Consider the following 21,301-nt stretch of genomic DNA (forward strand, 5'->3'; position numbering starts at 1 on the left):
CCCAATAAACCTGGACTCGGCTTAACAACTCCTCGCTCTCATTTGCTTTGGGAAGGGTCTCTGCGGGTCGCACAGGAAGTAGAGGGGGGAAAAAGACAATAAAGAGCATCAAGTCCCATTTCCGAGTGCACGTTTTTATGGCTGCTTATGGCAGAGGAGTATCATCAAGCAACTGATCAGGAAGGCAGACAGCAAAGCTCAGCCATGGATGGATAGAAAATTTTGACATCGTGAAGAGCATCACAGACATCGATAAATATCTACTGAGCACATATCATGTGTCAGGCATAGATCTAGATGCTGAGGATACGAGAGGAAACGACACAGACAAAAATTCCTGTTCTTATGCAGATTAAATTTTGGTGGAGAGAAATAGATGGGAAACAAAATAAATAAGTAAAATATATAGTTGTTAGATACTAAGGATTGGCGTCATGGTAGTAACTTTAAACAAATAAGTTGGAGAAAACCTCATTGAGAGAGAAGTGAAGAGGCAAGCCATGAGGAAACTTTTTGAAGAGTATTCCAAGGAGAGAAAATTGCAAAGGGAAGAGCAGAACCAGGGAAATGTTTCCAATTATGTTGTTAATCTAATAAAATAGGGATGAGTCTCCACAGAGAACATGCTATAAGGAATGAACAAAGCACCATTCAGCTATCTCAAGCATTTCTAGGATGCACCCTCTGAGCAAAGCATTGGAAAACTTTTTGAAAGCATTTCTAAGATGCATTTTCCCATAAAATGTATGAAAACTTAATTGGTAAGGTTTGACAGTTATACAGTTACTGATTTTTTTCTCCATATTCACCATAGATAGCGACAATTTGCATAAGAGAAACCCTGATTTTAATGCTTTCTTTTCTGGATAGTTTTGCATAATTTTTACTTGATTTCCTTGATGAACCCACTAATACTCTCTTCCATCCAGAGTTTTGCATAATCTGCATAATAAAGATATACTGAAGAAGAACTTGGAACTGAGCAATTCAGCAAGATCACAGGAACATGTGTTGGGAGCTGCCTGTCAGCAAATGCTGCGAGAAATTCTGTGACTATCAGGACAAATCTTGCAGATAAGGGTAAAATAAATGGCCTTAGCAAGATTTTGTATAGACTGCATATTTTTTGTGGGGTCATCACTACTTCTAAAGAATCCAACTAGAATTGTTATTTTGGAACACAACTTTTTTGGGTCCCTGCATACATCTGTGGATTCCAGACTTCTCTAAAATATTTATCTTCCTAAATGCTCATTACCCTGTTGAGTGTAGACTGTTGATTAGAGGGGACTTCCATAGCATTGGATTGTAGGAAGCTAGCAGGAAATTCCAGTAACCTTGCTACATAACAAATTATCCTAAAATTAGAGGCTTATAACAACTATGATTTTGTTTATAATTTTTTGGGTCAGGAATTCTGGAATGTTACAGGATGTTGGTTTTCTGAAGGATTGACTGGGCTGGATATATCCAAAGTGGTTTACTCACATAGCTGTCAGTCGGTGCTGTCCCGGAGCTGTCAATCCAAGCACTTCCAAGTGGCCACTTCATGCTGTCTGGGCTTCCTCCCAATAAGGCAGCTGCAGGGCAGTCAGATTCTTACAAGGCAGCCCAAGGCTCCAAATATGAGTGCTGCAACATTTAAGATGGAAGCTGCATTACTTGTTATAATTTAGCCTCGGATGTCACACAGTGTTATTTCCATCACATTCTATTGGTTACAAATGAGATATAAGCCCACCCAGAAATAAGAAGAGGTTACCTGTACCTGCCTCCTGATGAGAGGAATGTCAGGGTCACATTGATTGTAGAGGAACATGTGGCATAGGAGATACTGTTGCAGTCATATTTGAAAAATATAAGCTGCCAGACAGGGTGAGTTAGCAAAAGTAGAAGGTGTGAAGGCCCTGAATTCAAGGTAAGGTCTAGAGGTCATCGTATCTGGTAGAGAGACAGACAAAATAAGAGCAGAATCTGCAAAATGTTTACATTCTTCTGCTCACAAGAGCAAAAGGATCCAAGAATATAGGAGGAGTTTAAACAAGTCAGGTTAAGGTTTCACAAAAGGCCTCACTCTGTAATGTATATACACTTCAGGGCACCTTAATTTTCTCATGGTAATTCACTTATTATTTCATTAACTTTAAGTAAATATCTACTACATATAGTAGTGGTGGCAGTAGTAGTAGTAGTAGAATAGTCAGAGACTATCCTAGGCTCTTATTTATCAGTCAATAAATGCAAGAAAAAGCCCTACCCTCATGGAGAGTATATACTAGTGGAGTAATGATATTAAAATATATTACACTGCATGCAATTAAGTATAGGACTATTGGAGGTGGGGCTTCGAAGGACCCTAATGCTTCACCCAACCCTGTATCCATACCCTTTGTCATACAACTTTGATGTTCAACAAAAACACCCTATATTTCCTCATGTGATTTGCCAGTAGACTAAGGCAGACAAGAGTGTGTGTCCTGAGCCTGTACCCTCAGAAGTCTTGCACGCCTCTGCTTTTGCTTTAGCCCCTCTACCATTGGCAGGCAAGCTTGCTGGGGTTGGGCAGCTAAAAGACGAGAGACACGAGTCAGAGCCCAGTCACCTCACTCTCCCCAAGCCAGACCCAACCCACCTCCAGATACCTGAATGAGCCCCGTCAAGATCCCAGATGCAGGAACATTAAACTTACTGTCATCTGCTATAAGATTTTGTGATTGCTTGTTATACAGCATTTTGGGGCAATAGATGACACAATTAGGGAAAAAGCAGAAGAGCTCTTTTTCCTGGAGACGTGTTTACATACAGTTCTATTTTGAAGCCAGTTAGCAGATCCCTGTTGTTGTTGCTGGTGCTGCCTCCAGGCTGGAGTGTTTGGAAGAATCATCAGAGTCAGAATTAATAAAGTTGCCTCTAGATTCATGACAAGGTGATGAAGTGTGGAGGAATGAAGTGGAATAAGGCTTCATTTCTGCCAGTAAAGGCTTTTATGTTTCCTTCTCTGAGGGGGCAAAAGTCACCGCTAATGCCTGTCATGGTCGAGGGATAAGGAAGGACATCTCGAGAAGAAACTCAACATTCCTGTTGCTTCTTTAATGCCTTTCCTTCCTTCAACATATCAAGCTCCCTGCCTAAAGTGGACTTTTTTGTATTATTATTATTATTATTAAAAATAAACCTGCTTTGGCAGGATCCAAGGGGGATGATGTCCATACTGTCCTTGAACTATGTGGATGTGTCAGTCTTGGCCGTCGTGCTGGCAAACTAAGGTTCTTTCCCAGACTACATAAAGTAAGGATGGAGGGGCAGGGAATTTAATATCTGCTTCCCAATCATGGTGACATTTAACACTTCTAAGGAAAAGAAAAAAAAAATGCCTCCAAACTGGCCTTTCAAGTAAGTGAAATAGTTACTCTCCCCACAAAGAATCAGAAAGTGTTCTATGAGCCACTGACTCTTTTGTGTCTTGCTCAGTCCCTATCAAAATGCAAATACTCCCGGGAGACGTGACCAAGTCTGTAGTCTTCAAGAGTCAACAGTTGGGGAAAGGCAGAATGATTTCAAACAGCTGAGTATAAGAAAGGCCACTAGCATGCGTAATTGTTCGTTTTCTGTTTTTCCTGCTGAATTGGAAGGTCCCAGAGGTCTGGGACCATGTCTGTCTTGTTCATCCATCTATTTCCAGGTTTCAGGACACACAGGAGACCCTTCATAATGCCCGTGGGACAAAAGCAGAAGAGAACAAACCTGGGAAAGAAGGGAAGCAAGGAGGAGATAAAAAGCCTAATTAGCCAGGCGCGGTGGCTCACGCCTATAATCCCAGCACTTTGGGAGGCCGAGGCGGGTGGATCACCAGGTCAAGAGATCGAGACCATCCTGGGCAACATGGCGAAACCCCGTCTCTACTAAAAATACAAAAAGGCCGGGCGCGGTGGCTCAAGCCTGTAATCCCAGCACTTTGGGAGGCCGAGGCGGGCGGATCACAAGGTCAAGAGATCGAGACCGTCCTGGGCAACATGGCGAAACCCCGTCTCTACTAAAAATACAAAAAATTAGCTGGGCATGGTGGCGCGTGCCTGTAATCCCAGCTACTCAGGAGGCTGAGGCAGGAGAATTGCCTGAGCCCAGGAGGCAGAGGTTGCGGTGAGCCGAGATCGCGCCATTGCACTCCAGCCTGGGTAACAAGAGCGAAACTCTGTCTCAAAAAAGAAGAAAGAAAGAAAGAAAAGCCTAATTAAATTCTCACAGAGCGTTTATGCTAATATCAAGTAGTTAATGACTCCAAGATAGGTATTGAGCTTTTACAATGCACGCACGGCAGGAGGGGACTGCCCCTTCCTCGCCTTAACCTGGTGTGTTTCTTTGAGATTTTACTCCTGTATACTCTAAGAAAACGATCCCAAAACCAAAGCTAGGAAAAACGTTTCCGTATGGGGTATTTCACATGTTCAATGCATTCAACACGAGGTGCTCAAATGCCCCAGCTTTTGGGATTGAAGCGTTCATAATGAGAACTCCGAAGCGACCAAGATGCAATACAAACTTCAAAGAAGGCGCCCAGGTTTTTCCTGGTCCTCAAGCCTAGTTCTGTGGCTCATCAAACTTTAATGTGCATGCGAATCACCTGGGGACCTTGCTAAATACTCAGATTTGCATTCAATAGGTCTGGAGCAAAGCCGGAGATGCTGTGGTTTTCACAAGCTTATGTGATTTTCTAAGCCAAGGACCGCACTGTGAGCTTCCAAGGGACTGGAGATCGTCGCCTCCGCCGCCAGGTGTGTGTCTGCTGAGTCTCGGCGTTCCAGATCAGTGTCCCGCACGTCCCCGGCCTTCCGCCAGGAGGGGAGGAGCCGGGGGCGGAGCGGGAGGAGTGGCGCGGGCCCCGCGTGGGTCCTGCCAGAGATCGCCTCGGTCCCTTGGAGAGGCAGCCGAGCTGCGGCGGCGCAGGAGGGGCCGGGTTCGGCGAGGGCGCGGCCTCCGAGAGGGGGGCGCACTGCACGCATCTCCCGCGGTCGCCCGGGCCGCTCGGGAGCCTCGCGGCAGCCGGGCGCCGCACTTGGCCATCCAGCCGCTCCTCGGCCGCCTCCTCTCGTCACCTCCCGTCTCGCCCCTCTCGCTCCGTCCCCGCCGCAGACACCGGCATCCGAGTGAGCGCCTCGGAGAGCCGGAGGTGGTGTGCCGGGCGCAGGGCGCGACCTCCAGCGGCCCTTAGCGCCGCACTAGCTCTAGGGCCACGGGCGGCAGCATGGACTCCAAGCGCTGCTTCGCCAATCGCTTCGATGACTACCAGGGCAGCCTGCTGGCGGGCCAGTGTGAGGAGGCGGTGGCGCCCTTGGTCACCGCCACCATCGAGCGCATCCTGCAGGAGCTTCCCCCTCTCGGGGGCGGCGGCGAGGCCCGAGGCGCGACGGCCGGGGCTAGCGGCTGCCAGGGGGGGCTGTACGGCGGCGTGGCCGGGGTAGCCTACATGCTCTACCACGTCTCGCAGAGCCCGCTCTTCGCCGCCGCCCGGGAGCGCTACCTGCGCTCGGCTAAGCGCCTCATCGACGCGTGCGCCCGCGCCGAGGAGTGGGGCGAGCCGGACGCCGACACCCGCGCTGCCTTCCTGCTCGGGGGCGCGGGCGTGTACGCCGTGGCCACGCTCGTGTACCACGCCCTGGGCCGGTCCGACTACGTGCAGCCGCTGGGCAAGTTCCGGGCTCTGTGCGCCGTCTGCGCGCCCGTCTCCTTCCTGGAGTGCGGCTCCGACGAGCTGTTCGTCGGCCGCGCGGGCTACCTGTGTGCCGCGCTGGTGCTCAAGCAGAAACTCGCCCAGGAGGTAAGCGGTGACCCCGGCCGCGGGAGGGCGCTCGCCGCCTGCCCGGCGGCCTCCCTCCCCGGGACTCCCTGGCTGCAGCCGCACTGCGCCGGGTTGCCCTCCTGCTCTTTGTTCCTCTTCCTCGGGCGCTCGCGTGTATTTCTTGAGTCCCGCGAGGTCTGTCTCCTGCGTCTGTCCGTCTTCTCTCCTGTTTGTCGAGATTCGGCGTCTCTGCACTTTGCCGCTGCTTTTGTGCAGATGCCTGTCAGCTTTCTGGGGGATGGCAGTGTGGCCCTTTCGAGTAAGGTGAAAACCTCAGAAATGGAACGCATTTCCTTTCCTGGGACTCTGCTGTCGAAAGCTGAGGCACCCTCGAATGTTACAGGGCCAGGAAGTCAGGGCACTTTTGGGGGCCGATGTGCAGGTAAGTTGCTTCTGGAGCCCTGGGTCTGTCACCGAGAATAACTGCTCAGCCGTGTGGCTGATGTGTTTGCCGTCTTGCTTACTATTCAGTTCAACCCATGGCTCCTACTCATGCATATCTGGTAGGAGTGTCCCCTTTAAAAGTACATAAATGTAGACGAAAACGGACCCCATTGTGGTGGCATGTCCGTTATTTCACTTAAGAATATTTGCTTAGGATGGGCAAGACCACAGCTTTCTCGACCGGGCAGCTTTTCTTGATGAGTAACTTGACAGCGACTCCTAGAAGAGAATTGGTTTTCACATCAGAGTTTCTGCTGGACTCACTTTGAAATCAGCATGTGGTTATTAGAAGACAACATGCCAGTTCCTGTGGAGTAGGAAAAAGAAGAAAACTCTGAGGGAATCATAGTAACTAGAAATGAGAGAGAGGCTCTTTCCTTCATAATCCCCTGGAGCCAAGTATTGTTCTAGGCAGGAAGGGACACTTTTAACTTGGCTTTATTTAGGTGAGAAAGGCGTTTGAAGAAAAATTAAAGGTATATGGAGTGTTTGAAGCGAGTAATTAACCTCGATAACCTTTGCAGAGGCAGACGGGGTTTTTAAATTATTATTATTTATAGCAGGTGAGGCTGCTTCAAGTGGGAAAAAAGATTACGAAACAATGTGCACCTGTGAGCTGGGCCGCGAAGGTCTGTGTCACGGAGTTGTCTTGAAATAGTTCGCTCTGCTTCTGAGTCACTGTTAACTGACAGCAGTTTTTCAAATGCCCCTCCAGTTGTAGAAAACCTTTCAGAAGGCCACAGAGATATTTACATATCGTTTGCATTGTATTTGCATCTGCTTCCCTCACCTTGTATAGTCTGGCAGCAGGGGATTTAAAAAAAAAAAAATTTTTTTCCCCCCCAATTGCTTTCCTTAATCTTGCCTCTTCCCCTTTCCATGCCTTCAGGCCTTTTCTCTAGAATGGAGCCGGAAGGGTGCCTGACCACCAGGTCACACAGGTGGAAGCAGACCAGAAGGACTCTCTGCCCCAAAACTGGTGGTTTGGGCCAGTCCGCAACACTGATCCACAAAGACATTTATTAAGACCTCCCTTCTGCCCTCCTGCCAAACCAGGCCTATTTTTTTGTACTAGCCGAGTTGAGGGACAGGGACCCATCCCCTGCTCCCAGGAGATGGAACAAGCTTCAAGGATAACAAAAAAACAACCACCACCAGCTCTTAACCTGAGCAAACCAGTTAGTTCCAGTGCCAGCTGCAGCTGTGGCAATTCAAGACTTTCTGGCTTGAAAGGCATGGTGCAGGGGCTGAGCACGCCAGGCTGGAAGCCCTTTGAGGGGAAAGCACAAGTTTTAGACTCCATGCCCACCCGGCAAGTCCTAGCCAGCACAGGGCTTTGCCCTCAGTAGGTGATCCATAAACCTTGATTAAATCGAATTGCAAATTTGTATCATTTTTCTATAAATAACTTGTCAGTATGTCCTGGGTTTCTTTCCCCCTCCGACGTCATTGTATTCACATTCCTCTGGCAGTTCCCTCAGTTATCACTCTAATTTAGATCCTCCCCACCTTACTTGGCACATCTTTGCCACCTGATAACAGATTTGAAGGACTGAATCACCATATATTGGGATTGGTGCAATATACTTGGAGCTAGAATTTCCCACTCAAGCCATTCCATCCACCTCTAAGAAACCAGTATTTCAAAAGACACTTCTCATTATGTTATTTCCCTGCTCAACATACTGCAATGGCTCCCTATTCCTTTTCCTCCAGTGGCTCGTCATCTCACAGCTAAAGTTATGATTCTCAAAATTAGCCGAGAAGGCTCCACATGATCTAGCCTCCTACACACCTGCTCTACTTCTTGCTCACTCTTCTTCAACCACACTGTCCATCTTACTGTTTTAGTTACTTTCCTGCCTCAGGGTGTATGTTCTGACAGTTCTTTCTACTTGGAACATTCCCCCTAGATATCTGTAGCTAGATGTCTGACCCGGTAGAGGGTTTTTTTTTTTTTTTTTTTTTTTCTTGAGACCTGATCTCACTCTGTCACCCAGGCTGGAGTGCAGTGGTGCAACCATGGCTGACTGTAGCCTCGACCTCCTGGGCTTAGGTGATCCTCCTACCTCTGCCTCCCAAGTAGGTGACACCACAGGCATGCGCCACTACACCCGGCAACTTGTTTTGCATTTTTTTGAGAGGCAGAGTTTCGCCATGTTGCCTAGGTTGTTCTGGAACTCCTGGGCTCAAGTGATCTGCCCGCCTCAGCCTCCTAAAGGGCTGGGATGACAGTCATGAACCACTGTGCCTGGCCTCGTGAGGTCTTTACTTCCTCAAATGAGGCCTTTTCTGACTACCCTATTTAAAATTGCAACCCCACCCTTAACTTACCCCCTTGCCTGATTCGTTTTACTTAAATTGTTTATTTATGTCTTCGCCGATTAGACTGTAAGCTCCATTAGGGTTAACATTTTTGGTTTCATTGATGTTCCTTGCCAAGACTGCCCCACATATTTTTAGATACCCAGATCTGTGTGTGTTTGCAAATATCGCTCAATTTTAGTGGTGTCCCATTTATCAGCATTTTCCTCATGGGGGTGGTTTTGGTGTCAAGTTTAAAGAAATCGTTTCCTCCTGCCAAAGTTTTAGTAAATATTTTGTTAAATGGATGGATGGATGGATGAATGAATGAATGAATGATAGTTTCTTACAGTTTTTTTTTCCTTGGCTTAAGCTCAACCAATAAAGCAGTGCTTCTTAAACTTTCATGTGCATAGGAATCACCTGCAGATCTTGTAGAGCTGCATTTCTTACAAGTTCCTTGGTGACACTGATGTTGCCGGTCTATAGAGCATGCTTTGAATAGCAGGGCGATACAATGGTGGATAGGTTTTGGCATTATAACTGCGACCTCTATTAAGGCATCCTATAAGGCACCGCTCTGTAAGCTTGATGATATGTTTGTTTAAAAGGTCTGTAGTTTAGAGTGCTGACTACTATATCCTACCTTTCACTCTAAAGATCCACAAGAGGAATTGCTTTCAGAATGTAGAGACAGAAAGAGTTGCGCGACTCCTGAGGATTGAATTTCAAAACTCTTCAGAGTATGGTGTGGAACTGATTCTGTTTCTCACTTTGTGTTGGCTACTAGGGAGTGTATGGCTAGAATCGTGGTCCATATAAGCTAGCATACAATACCTTCTCAGATCTATTTTTATGTGTAGATGTTTCCCCTGGGTATTATCTAATTTCTTTCTTTCTTAGTTTACCCTTTTCTGGATTTTTTTTCCCTTTTATTTGCTTTTGTTGTTTGTATTTACGTTTACAAGGTTCAGATATCAGAAAAAGATGTATGTGTATGTAGCAAGGGACAGAGAATCCCTCTCTCCAGGCAATGTATTTTTATTTAACTTGGTCTACCTGAAATAGCTCTGAGGAGTGCTTAGGCGGATATCCTTGAGCGACGGGGAGCTGAGGTCTCAAGAAATCCTGCCGTAAAAACTTATATTGGGTCCATTGGGCTTTCCTCCGACTGGTGGAAATGTAGCGGACAATGACGGAGGGATTAGGGGGAGACCTAAGATCTCAGTTAAAATAATAACTCTGCCACTGAGTGATCTTGGAAAAATATTTTAACATGGCCGAGCCTCAATTTCCTCACCTGTAAATTGATTAGTAAGAGCTTCCTCACTGACTTATTCTGCTTTTCATTCATCCATTCAGTGAATGTCAGGTTTCTACGTGGTGTGAGGTAACTCACTAGATGCTGCAGTTCAGTAGTGAACAAAAACATATAAGTCTGTTGGTGAACAAAAAACATAACGTCAGTCCTTTTAGATAAGTGCTCTTAAGGGTGTAATCAGGAACTGAGCACAGGTGGGAAAGGGGAGGGCTGCTGTTTGGTAGGAAGGCTTCTCTGTGGAGGCAATGTCCTAGCTTATGTCTAGAGCATGGGAACCGAGTGGCTGCTTTACAAACAGGCATTCCAGGCAGAGGGCAAGAGCCCCTAAGGTAGGAAATGGCTGGGACATTTCAAAGAAATGGAAGGAGGCTAGCATGCCTGGAGCAGAGAGCAGGGGATAGAGGAGTTTGAAATCGTGGAAGGAGACATGAGCAGGGTAAAATCAGATCCTGGAGGGCCAAGTTAGTCAAAACTAGGAGTCTGCATTTGTTTCATGTTTAAAGGAGGAAATATCTTGATCTGACTTAGCTTTTAGAAAGATCGTCCTGGTTTTCTGTATTGATCCTGAGAGGATTGATGCTATTAACAATGATAATGACTAGGACTGGTTGTGTGAGGTCTAAACCCCTTTTGTGCCAGGGACACCTTGTCAGTCTGGTGAAACCTACGGGACCTCTTCTTAGAATAATATTTTTAAATGCACAAAATAAAACACACAGAATGACAAAGGAAGTCGATTATATTGCAATCCTGTTACCAAAACATTTTAAAAATGTGTCATACAGTAGCGTATTTGCTCTTTTATTAACACATTACATAAGAGTTTACAGCAGGTTTAATATAAAGCTTTTGAAACGGTGATGAGAGCCAATGCTATTTGGAAATATCTTCCACAGCTGCAAGTGTGGTATGCATGTCTCTGTGATTTCTATAGGTGACAAAGTCACAAGTACAACTAGTGGTTTGTGGTTTACATTTGTAACAAAATGCTAAATTGTTTAAGTAACATGGGAAATATATAGATGTGATTTTATTTCCCCAGCCAAAGGAGACTGGTTTAGAAGTTGCTGTGATGACCAGTCCTAGGTAACATACCTAGCACAGTGCTTGGCACATAGTAGCTGCTTAATGGAATCAATGGTAGCCCTTTTCCCTACTACTAACAGAAAACATAAGGTAATTCTGAGTATCAGAATTATATCTTGCTGCTGTGATTTGAAAACAACAACGGCAAATTATTGCAAAGTTGTTAATTGGGTCCTTGGCTCATTTCTAAGGCAGGTGGTTGGCAGCTGTGTAAGAGGCAATGCTTTTTTGCTGTACATAACAAAATGTCCAATAAAAAGTGATCTTTATAATGAGAATGTTTATTACCTCACTTAGCAAGGAGTGGAAAACTAGGCCACTCCAGGATTGTTTCAGCAACTCAGGAGAGTTATCCAATTCCAAGCTCTTTCCATCCGTTTTCTCTGCTGTTGTCAGTGTTTGAGCTGTTTCACCTTTCAGTGTTGTCAAATGGCTTCTGTCATTCCAAGCATCCTGTTCCCCTAACTGAAGTAGTGAGGGAAGGTCTGAGGCTTTTTCCCGCTGCAAGTTTTTCTAAAGTCATGTAGAACATTGTATCCTAGAAGAATTTCCCTTCTGACTCATTGCCCAGCACTTGGTCATTAGCCAGTTCTAGTTTCAGGGAGGCTGGGAAGGCTAGTGTTTTTACTTTTAACCTCTATTGGTTAAAATTGGTACACAGGTACTGACAAGAAGAAAAGGAGAAGGAAATGGCCTTTGGGTGGTTACCAAAGCATCTGCCTTTTGGTGTCCCTTGGCAAGGTCTGTCATGTGACCTCCTTTATCACTTCGCTTTTCCTCCGTTTAGTGTTTCTCTTCCCTTTTCCAGGTCACCTCCATGTGTCCTGACACCTGTAAGGTATCTTGTTTTTGCTGTCAGCTAGCTGCCAATTAAATATAACCTAAGATATTAACTATTAATTGAGATTTAAACTAGTAAAGTTTGGGGAGCATATTTTATGGCAGCAACTGCATTTTTCCTACCTTTCCTTAAAAATTCTCTCATCAAAGATATAAAACAAAATGTGTCCTAAAATTGTTTATTTAAATTTTGTTTTTGGCTGGGCACAGTGGCTCATGCCTATAATTCCAGCACTTTGGAAGGTTGAAGTAGTGAGGTGGGTGGATCACTTGAGGGCAGGAGTTGAAGACCAGCCTGGCCTACATAGTGAAACCTGTCTCTATAAAAATACAAATTCTCTTGGCATGGTGGTGGGTGCCTGTAATCCTAGCTACTGGGGAGACTGCGGTGGGAGAATCGCTTGGACCTGGGAGGCAGAGGTTTCAGTGAGCTGAGACTGCACCACTATATTCCAGCCTGGGCAGCAGACTAAGACTCTGTCTCCAAAAAAAAAAAAAATTTTGCTTTAGAAGTTAACATTTTTTCTTTCTTAAAAATAGTCTATTCCATAAAATACCTATATTTTATCCAGTTATACAAATTATAATCATATACAGCTTGCTTTCTTGCTTAATGTCCATTGGACATCTTTGCATATTATATAGAGAGATAGATGTAACATTCTTTGTACTGGTTCCATTTTATGGTTATATTATAATTTAACCTTTGTTGATGGACATTTAGGTTTAATCAAGTTTCATCTCCTTTTGTTGCTATCAGAAATAGTGCCATAAATAATATAAATGCATATACAGATGCAGTAATTCCCCCATATCTGCCAGGGATATGTTCCAAGATCAGCAGTGGATGCCTGAAACTGTGGATAGTACCAAATGCTATATATACTGCTTTGTCTATCTGATACCCCAGATGTCTAGAGACACCTACTAAGTGACCAAGGGGCAGGTAGTTTATAGCGTGGATATGCTGGAAAAGGGGATGATTCACATCTCAGGTGGGAAGGAGCAGGATGTCCCAAAATTTTATCGCACTACTCAGAATGGCATGACATTTAAAACTTATTGTTTATTTGTGAAATTTTCTACATAGTGTTTTTGCATCCCGGATGTCTCCTGGTAACTGAAACCACAGAAAGCAAAACCTTGGATTAAAGAGGACTTTTGTAAAATGCATATATACAAATAAAATGTATACATGTAATATATATGTGTGTGCATATATATGTCATTTTATGTATATTTTTGCCTACTTTTGCAAATATCTATGTAGAGTAAATTTTTAAAACACAATTGCTGGTTCAAAGTTTACTTTTTTTTTTTTTTTTTTTTGAGACATTGTTTCTTGTTGCCCAGGCTGGAGTGCAATGGCGCGATCTCAGCTCACTGCAACCTCTGCGTCCCAGGTTCAGGTGAATCTTCTGCCTCAGCCTCTCGAGTAGCTGGGATTACAGCCATGTGCCACCACACCCAGCTAATTTTTTTGTATTTTTATTAGAGAAGGGGTTTCTCCATGTTGATCAGGCTGGCCTCGAACTCCCAATGTCAGGTGATCCACCAGCCTTGGCCTCCCAAAGTGCTGGGATTACAGGCGTGAGCCACTGTGGCCAGCCTACATATTTGTTTTTATTTGTTAGAGGATTATCAAATTACTCTCCAAAAATGTTCCATTAATTTCTATTCCCTTCACCAGCATTTGGGAGTGCCTGTGTTCTCACTGGGTTTCATCAGACTTTTAATATACGCCAAACTGACAAATAGAAAATTAGGATGGAGGTTTCCAGGGTAGAAACTGAGTCCCCTTATTGTTCCCTTCAACTTTTTCCAAATAAAATGCATGTGTAGGATTTCATCCAGTCTTTGGATTTGAGCAGTCCCCATTTTTCAGGCAGGTGTGTGTTGCATACTGCCTAAGTAAACCCTAAAGCTTGGCTTGAAATGACAGCAGGGTTGGGCAAGCTGGATTTTTGTAGTCTGGGTCCAATTTCTAATTGCCTTATTACAGATCCACCAGAAAGCGGGCACTTCTACAGGCCACAGCTTAGACCATTTGTTATCCATGACCCAGAACCCAGTGAGTCCTAACATGCAGTGATGTAATAAGGACTAACAATGATTCATCACTTGTTTCCACACACTGTTGTAGGCATTTTTCATGTATTATGTCACTTTTCAAAATGTAACTAAGTGTAATTTTGTTGGTTAACATTTTATTTTTATTTTTAATTGACAACCTTTGTATATTTTATGGGGTACAATGTGGTGTTTTGATACATGTGTACATTGTGGGCTGAGCAAATCAGGCTAATTAACATATCTATCACCTGGCGTACTTATCATTTCTTTGTGGTAAGAACATTAAAACTCCACTTTTAGCAACTTTGAAGTATATAATACATTATTATTAACTATAGTCATCTTGCTTTGCAGAAGATCATCAGGACTTATTCCTCCTGTGTAACTGAAACTTTGTACTCTTTTACCGACTTTTCTCCTTTCCCTGCCCATCTCCTCCCACCCACTCCAGCTTCTGGAAACTACCATTCTACTCTCACCTTTTATGAGTTTGACTTCTTGAGATTCTACATGTATGTCACTTAATACCATCAACAACCTTATAACGTAGGCACCATTATTATCTCCTTCATATCCAGCAGGGAAACCGAGGCACAGGGAGGTTGAGAAACATGTTCTGGAGCACACAGCTAGTCAGTAGCAGAGATGGGGTTCCATCTTCCCCAGGCAAGTTGCTAAATCTGTGATTTCAATTGGCGATCCTCATATTTTAATGTGCATACAGACCCCAGGGATCTTGTTAAAAATCGGCTTTTGGCTCAGTGGGTCTGGAGTGTGGCCCAAGATTCTGCATCTCTACTGAGCTTCAGGTGATGTGGCTCTTGTTGGTCTATGGAGCAGACTTGACCACAATACTCCTAATTACATTTTTTCACCAATTTCATGGGGTTGCCTGTCAACAAATTTAACTGTTCCCATAAACTTCATGATTTTAATCATTTTTTCTTGTACTTAGGATGACTTCCTCAACAGGTGCAAGAATACCAGCTCTCTGGTTTGTAGGTAATACTGAAGGAAGGAGTCACTTCCTGGTGCGTCTCCTTGTAGGTTTAAGGAATCTGCTGACATCTATTGAATGAATGAACAAATACATGGATTTATTTTTCTTAATAGATTATTTTTCACTGTATACAGCCAGATTTTAGAATTCCTTTAAAAGCCCAAACAAATCACATTCCAGCAGTTTTAAATTATTTCATGATAATTCAAGAGGCACTTTGTTACATCATTCCCAAACAGAAAACATGAGCCTGATAATCATGATACCACTCCTATTTTAGAGTCATTCAATTGATTTACCTGTTTGACTTAAAGTAGTGCTTCTCTTCCAAAACTACATTAACTTAAACTTAAAATGACCATTTTCCTTTTTATTTTCTAATCACAATGATTTAACAGACTTATTCAAAATAATCCAGAAAGCTTGAGATACACTTTATTTATATATTTTCATATGTTAATATACATTCCACTAAAACCTAAACTTATTTGTATTATAATTAATTATAGGACATAGTTTATAATTTTTTGTTAGAGTAAATGGAAAAATAAACACAGTAAAAATTCATTTAAATGAACATAATTATTTATTTTGCCAATAGCTAAATGCCCAGTGCTCTATAAGGAGATTATTTTAATGGAATTTTATTAAATGTATTGGCGTTTGAATGTGAAAATGACAGATTATATTAATTTCTTACTAACTTCTTCACTAATCACACTTTGGCTGGTTAATAGAGTAAATGATGTTTATCATGTGATTGACTGTAACACAATATACAGTAGATTTCCTCCAAGTGACAGGGAGGTCCTATGGTTTCCCCACGTGGTGATGGTCTCTTGGTAAACTGGTCCATGATGTGTTCATGATGTGTCCAATTGCTTCTCTTCATGATTCAACTTTATAAGTTTATCTCTGACCACTAGTCAAGTACAATGTCTTGATTGTTTGGTTTGTCTCATAAAAAAACATTGTTCTCATTACACACACACATATGTATGCATATGTATATAAAATACACAGGCACACATAACTTAACTCTTTCTAATTATTTTCTTTGTGGTTTTAGTTACTAGGGAAATCTACCAGGATAACAGACCCATTATTCTTGGGGTGCTAGCCAACTTGAACAAACTGAATTTTCAAGAAGTATTTGATCTTTTTGCAAGCTGAATAAAAGACTGTTTTGTGGAAGATCAGATTTTCCTTTCTGAATAGCTTTAACCATTCAGTGAACCAGATAAATGAATGACTTTGGGCCTTTAAAGTGTGAGTATTGCTATCTGGGTCATAAAGAAGCTGTTTCTCAAATGAGAGACCGTCTTACCGACTTCATTGGTGAGAACATCATCTAAATGAGAGGTAGCAAAACAAATACTGGTCATGGCATTATGTGTGGTTAGCTGTTACTATGCTCATCTGCTGGCTGCATTGCTTTGTGTGAAATGGATTCCCTGTGCTCAATGATGTGTTGAAGTCTGGTGTCTGACAACAAAAGCATTACCAATCTCAAAGCAAGCATTGTCGGTAACAACTGAATCTCCACTCCCACAATGATTTTAGGCAGGAGACACATCTCTAACAGATTACAGCTATAAAGGCCAAAGAGATCCAGTGTCCAACCAGAAAGAATGTATTGTCCTCATGCATATTTCATTAACATAATCTTGTGTTTTAATTTTTTTTCTTGTAAGGCAAAGAGAATTGCACAATTATTACAAATTGTAATTGTTGAAATAGGCTGGACTCTCAATGAAGACATTAAAGCATGATTGTTAAGAATAGCCTTTTCAGATTCAGGTAGCCTTGGAATCGTCTGATTCCACTGCAATGTCTGGTTGACTTTAAGCAAGTTGCTTAGTATCTCTGAGGCTTAATTTCTTCACCAACAAAATGCAATTCAAGAAGCACCTACCTCATGTGTGTGCTATGAAGGACCACTAAGAATGTGTGGTAATGTGCTTGGCAGAGGATGCTCCGAGGCATAGACTAAGAATTCCCTATGTCAGCCATGATTTTGAGTATTGGTGGGCTTTAGCATAGGGTGATGAGACAGTGTAACTGCCTTTATACTGGGAAGTAGTCCTCCAAATGTCAGTATCTGTGGTTCTTTTTTCTTGAATCTATCTGACAATTATAAACCCTCCTTCAACCTACTGCTTGGTGGAGACAGTGGCTGCCAGTATTCTAGATGTTGATTCTGAGTATTGGTGTGCTTTAGCATAGGGTGCTAAAGCACTCTGCATTGATTAACTAGCATATGTATTATTTTGGACGCTCAGCCAGTCTGTCTAATATTCCCTGTGGTGGTATTCAGAGTTGGTATGTTCCTGATGGCAACACCAAAGCTTTGCAACTTTAACACATGGGCCATAAAGGGCTGGAGGGAAGTATCCTCAGCTCTGCCATGCAGGAGATTAAGCTGAGCTGCTCAGGCAGATTATATGTCGAAGTAAATTGAGTGGCTGGACATCACCCCTAAAACAAGAACTTGTGTGAATTACTCTTTGTACTTCCTCCAGGGAAAGGGCTCTTTTCTCTTTTAAAAACTGTGGGATCTTTGCAGTCTTGTAAGATTTGGCTTTCCTGTCTCTCCAATTTGTGCTCCTTGGAGTAAATCACCTGATTGGCTTGAAGATACTATAAATTGCTATGTAGATGACACTGGAATATTTTCTTCTTACTCTGTTCCCCACTTCAACCCCCATATTCTCAGTGATGGATTCCATGAGCTATTTTTTTGCTCTTAAGTTCTCTTGTTAGTAGAGATAATTTAGTTACATAGCACTAATTCAGAATTTCAGAGGAATTTCAGTAGTTGTGACACTGTCAAAGTAACAACTTCAAATGAGTTTTTCTCAGCAAATGTTCCAGATCATGTACATTTAGTAGCTTGTTTCAGAAAAGTATTAGTACAATTAAGGATTCTTTTAAGTGTTTCTTCAGCTTCTGGGCTCAGAAATTATTTTTTCTTGCATTAATACACTATTAGTATTTGAAATCTACGTGGCATAGACTCACTGTCAGTTTTACAAACTTAAATCTGTTCCTCACTCTTTCATTCCTAGCTCCTATGTATATTCATTTATCACACAATGCTCTTGATATTAACAACTACACTAATCTAATAATAAACCTATAATTATGACTTTCCCCTACCCCTAATCGAGGGTGGGAGTGTTATATATATATTGATTAGCTCTGCTTATGATCTTCAATACTACACCAACTGGGTTCTGAGTCTTGGCTTTAATCTCCAGGTGGGTCTGTTATCTTTTTTTTTTCCCCTAATACAAGAGTTTCTTACACTTGAACATGCATTAGAATCCCTCGAGGGCTTATTAAAAGATACACGGCTGGGCTCCACTCCCTAAGTTTCTGGAGATGGTCCTGAGAATTTTCACTTTTAACAAGTTCCCAGTGATGCTGCTGCTGCTGCTAGTCTGCAGAATACATCTCGAGAACAAATTTCTTAGACTATGCCCTTAACCTTAGCCAAACATCTCAGAAATGTGGGAACTAGGTGAGGGCATATCGTGGCAGTACCATAAACTTATCACCACCAGAAAGCAAATCAAAGGATAAGACTTACTATGTGGCAAGCACTATGATATGTATATTTTCTTCATTTTACAGGTGAGAAAATTGTGACTTAGAGAGGTTTAGCAACTTACCTATCATCACACAGCTAGTAAAGAAGGAGAACCCACGTTTGTCTGACTATTTAACTTCTTAATTTCTATAGATTTCAGTCAGGTAAGCCCTCTGCATGTTTTCTACTAAAGCATATACTTCCAATAAGATATTGGGCTTGTACCCCAAGACACTTGGAAGAATAGCCTGAACTCAACTCTATCAAATGCAAAATGTTTCTATTAAAAATGACAATACAGGAAGGTGCTCTACATTTTTCACAAACTTCCAGAAGTCTGGGAGTCTCAGCTTCCTGAACACTAGAAAGGTTAAGGAATTAGAGGTTCCAGGCATCTCTTGTGGTAGTGGGATTGTGGGTGAGGTATGAAAACAGAATTAGTTGCAAATTTAATAAGCAGTGTTTAGACTCCCAGGTACTTTCCCAAATCTGAGCAACCAGATGATAGTCTTAGGCCAGGTTTCCCAAAGTTGACCTTGAGATGTGGATTCATACGGAATTGTTTATTAAGTGTTCCAAGGAGAAACCAGTATGAGAATGGGGAAAGTAGGAAGCCGACAATGGAAGGAAATGAAGCAAGAGTGTGATCTTAGGCTAAATTGTAGCCTGTGTTTCATCTTATAGGGAAACTCTGGAGTGTAAATTACACTCTAAACTAGAGGTACACTTTTCTATCAGTAATGAGCTCCAGCTGGTGGTGGGGAGTATGTAAATTTTCAGTTACTACCAACTCTTGGCATGCTGCTGAAGTTGCCCTTGTAGCCCAAAAGTAGGACTCTAAAGAAGGCTGCAGGTGAGAGTTGTTAGAAGCAAAGCATATGGACATATGGGGATGGATTCAAATAACTGATGAAGAAGCATCTGAGAGGGTTTGGTAGGGAAACCTGCAGTTCCTCCACCTGGGCCCTCCACACCTTAGTGTAGAATCCTTAAGATTCACTTTTTTGACAGATTGAATTAGAGAAACTCAGCTTTGAGGCCTATGCAGTCAAGGGCAGAGATGTGGTACTTCACTGAAAGGAGAATGACATGAACGTTTACATGCTGAATTGTGGATGCCTCCCTCCCACACCCACATTTAGTTACCCTCTTCCTCAAATCCACATCCAGAGCATTGGCAGCCCCTGTCTCCAACAGGCAGTAGGTTGAAGGAGAATATGTGGTTGTCAGATACATTCAAGAAAAAAGAACCACAGATACTGACATTTGAAGGTATACTCCATCCCAGTGTAAATGCAGTTACACTGTCTCTTCACCCTCTGCTAAAGCCCACCAACTGGCTAGCCCTTTCCCATACCCAGAGTTGCCAGTGAGTTTTTTAGGAGGGACTGTCATTCAAAAGGCATTTGAGGAACGTGTCTGATTTAAAAGGCAGTGATGGTAACAGAATATGCAAATAGGAAAACCAATCTTGGAGGAAACAGATGATACTGCATAAGGAAATTCCCTAAATGCCCAAATCTATAATTAAATATTGTCAGAGAGGAAAGTAATCATGTCTGAAATTAAAGCAGGATATTATTGAAAAGAATATTGAGAGAAAAGAACACTTAGAAAATAAAAATATGATAGAAATAAAAATAATTCAATGCAAAAGTTAGAATATTAAATTGAATAAATGTTCAACCAAAAGACACTGAGATTGATAAGAGAAAAGGCTAGAGAAGTCCAACCTCTATCTAGTAGTTGGTCCCAATTAAAAGAGAACAAAGTGAAAGAGGAAAATTATGAAAAAAGCAAGAATATTTTTCATAAGTGAAATACATGAGTTGCCAGATTTAGGAGACCCACCAGCATATTCGAGGGAAAAACAATGAAGAAGAGACTCTAAAACCTTCCAAAAAAAAAAAAAACCTGGTTCCATACAAGGATTATCATTGGAATTTTCATAACAACTTAGAAATTTAAAAGACAGTGAAGCAAGGTCTCCAAAACTTATAGAGAAAACTCTTTCCCAGCTAGAACTCTATAGCAGCCAAAATTATCAACCAAGTATGAAAGTAGAAAACTTATCTTTAGATATGCACAGTCTCCAAAAAATATCCTTTTTGTACTTTGCCAGAAAGATAGAATGAACCAAAACATTGGAAAATATGGGATCATGAAACCTTAGGCTCCAATACCGGGGGGGGTCGCAGGGATCTTCCCAAGTGGTGGTAAAAGGACAGTCTAGGATCACTGCTGGGTATTAATACCAAGGGGAGAAAAAGGAGACAAAAGTTGTACTAATTGCACATGATATTGATCAATGAATATTGATTTAGCCAAATAATGTGATATTATTATTTGGGGTAGGTAAGAAAAGAGAAGCATGTATGGAGAGACCATAAAAAAGCTGAATTTTCATCTTCCATGTTAGCAGATTAATGGACAATGCCTAAATGAACAAATAAAGCAATAGTTGTATAATGACGTCATTTTAAAAATATGGAGGTAAGTTGCTAGAAAAATACACAGATCAAAGTGTTTTAATTTTTTTCCTCAAAGGAGTTGATATATGGGTAGGAATAGGTGGGTGCAGGAGCCTGCTATTATTTGATGAACTCTTGACTTTTTATGCACATGTGTTTCATTGAGAAATATAAACATCAAGAAAATAAATGAGGAATCCTTAGCTGACTTTACCTGTGCTTTTTGGCTGTTATTTATCCACACTCTGTTTTGCTCTTCACATTTACCGTCTTCTTGCTCAATGATTAAACAGCATTATTGGAGAACATTTATGGAATGCCATCTAATAACCAA

The 21,301-nt window shown here is 42.3% G+C and overlaps 1 protein-coding gene across 2 annotated transcripts in view; it reads left to right on the forward strand.

Moving 5' to 3' along the window:
• Positions 1-4,218: 4,218 nt before the first annotated feature.
• The window catches only part of LANCL3 (LanC like family member 3), a 103,935-nt gene continuing 86,852 nt past the window's right edge, over positions 4,219-21,301 (forward strand). For both annotated transcript variants that reach the window (XM_039475398.2, XM_074392341.1), the window contains exon 1: positions 4,219-5,815. In XM_039475398.2, coding sequence (XP_039331332.1) covers positions 5,243-5,815 — 573 coding nt within the window. In that variant the 5' untranslated portion in view covers positions 4,219-5,242. The remainder of the gene's footprint in view (positions 5,816-21,301) is intronic.

This window comes from Saimiri boliviensis, chromosome X, assembly GCF_048565385.1.
Source record: "Saimiri boliviensis isolate mSaiBol1 chromosome X, mSaiBol1.pri, whole genome shotgun sequence".
Classification (NCBI taxonomy): domain Eukaryota; kingdom Metazoa; phylum Chordata; class Mammalia; order Primates; family Cebidae; genus Saimiri; species Saimiri boliviensis.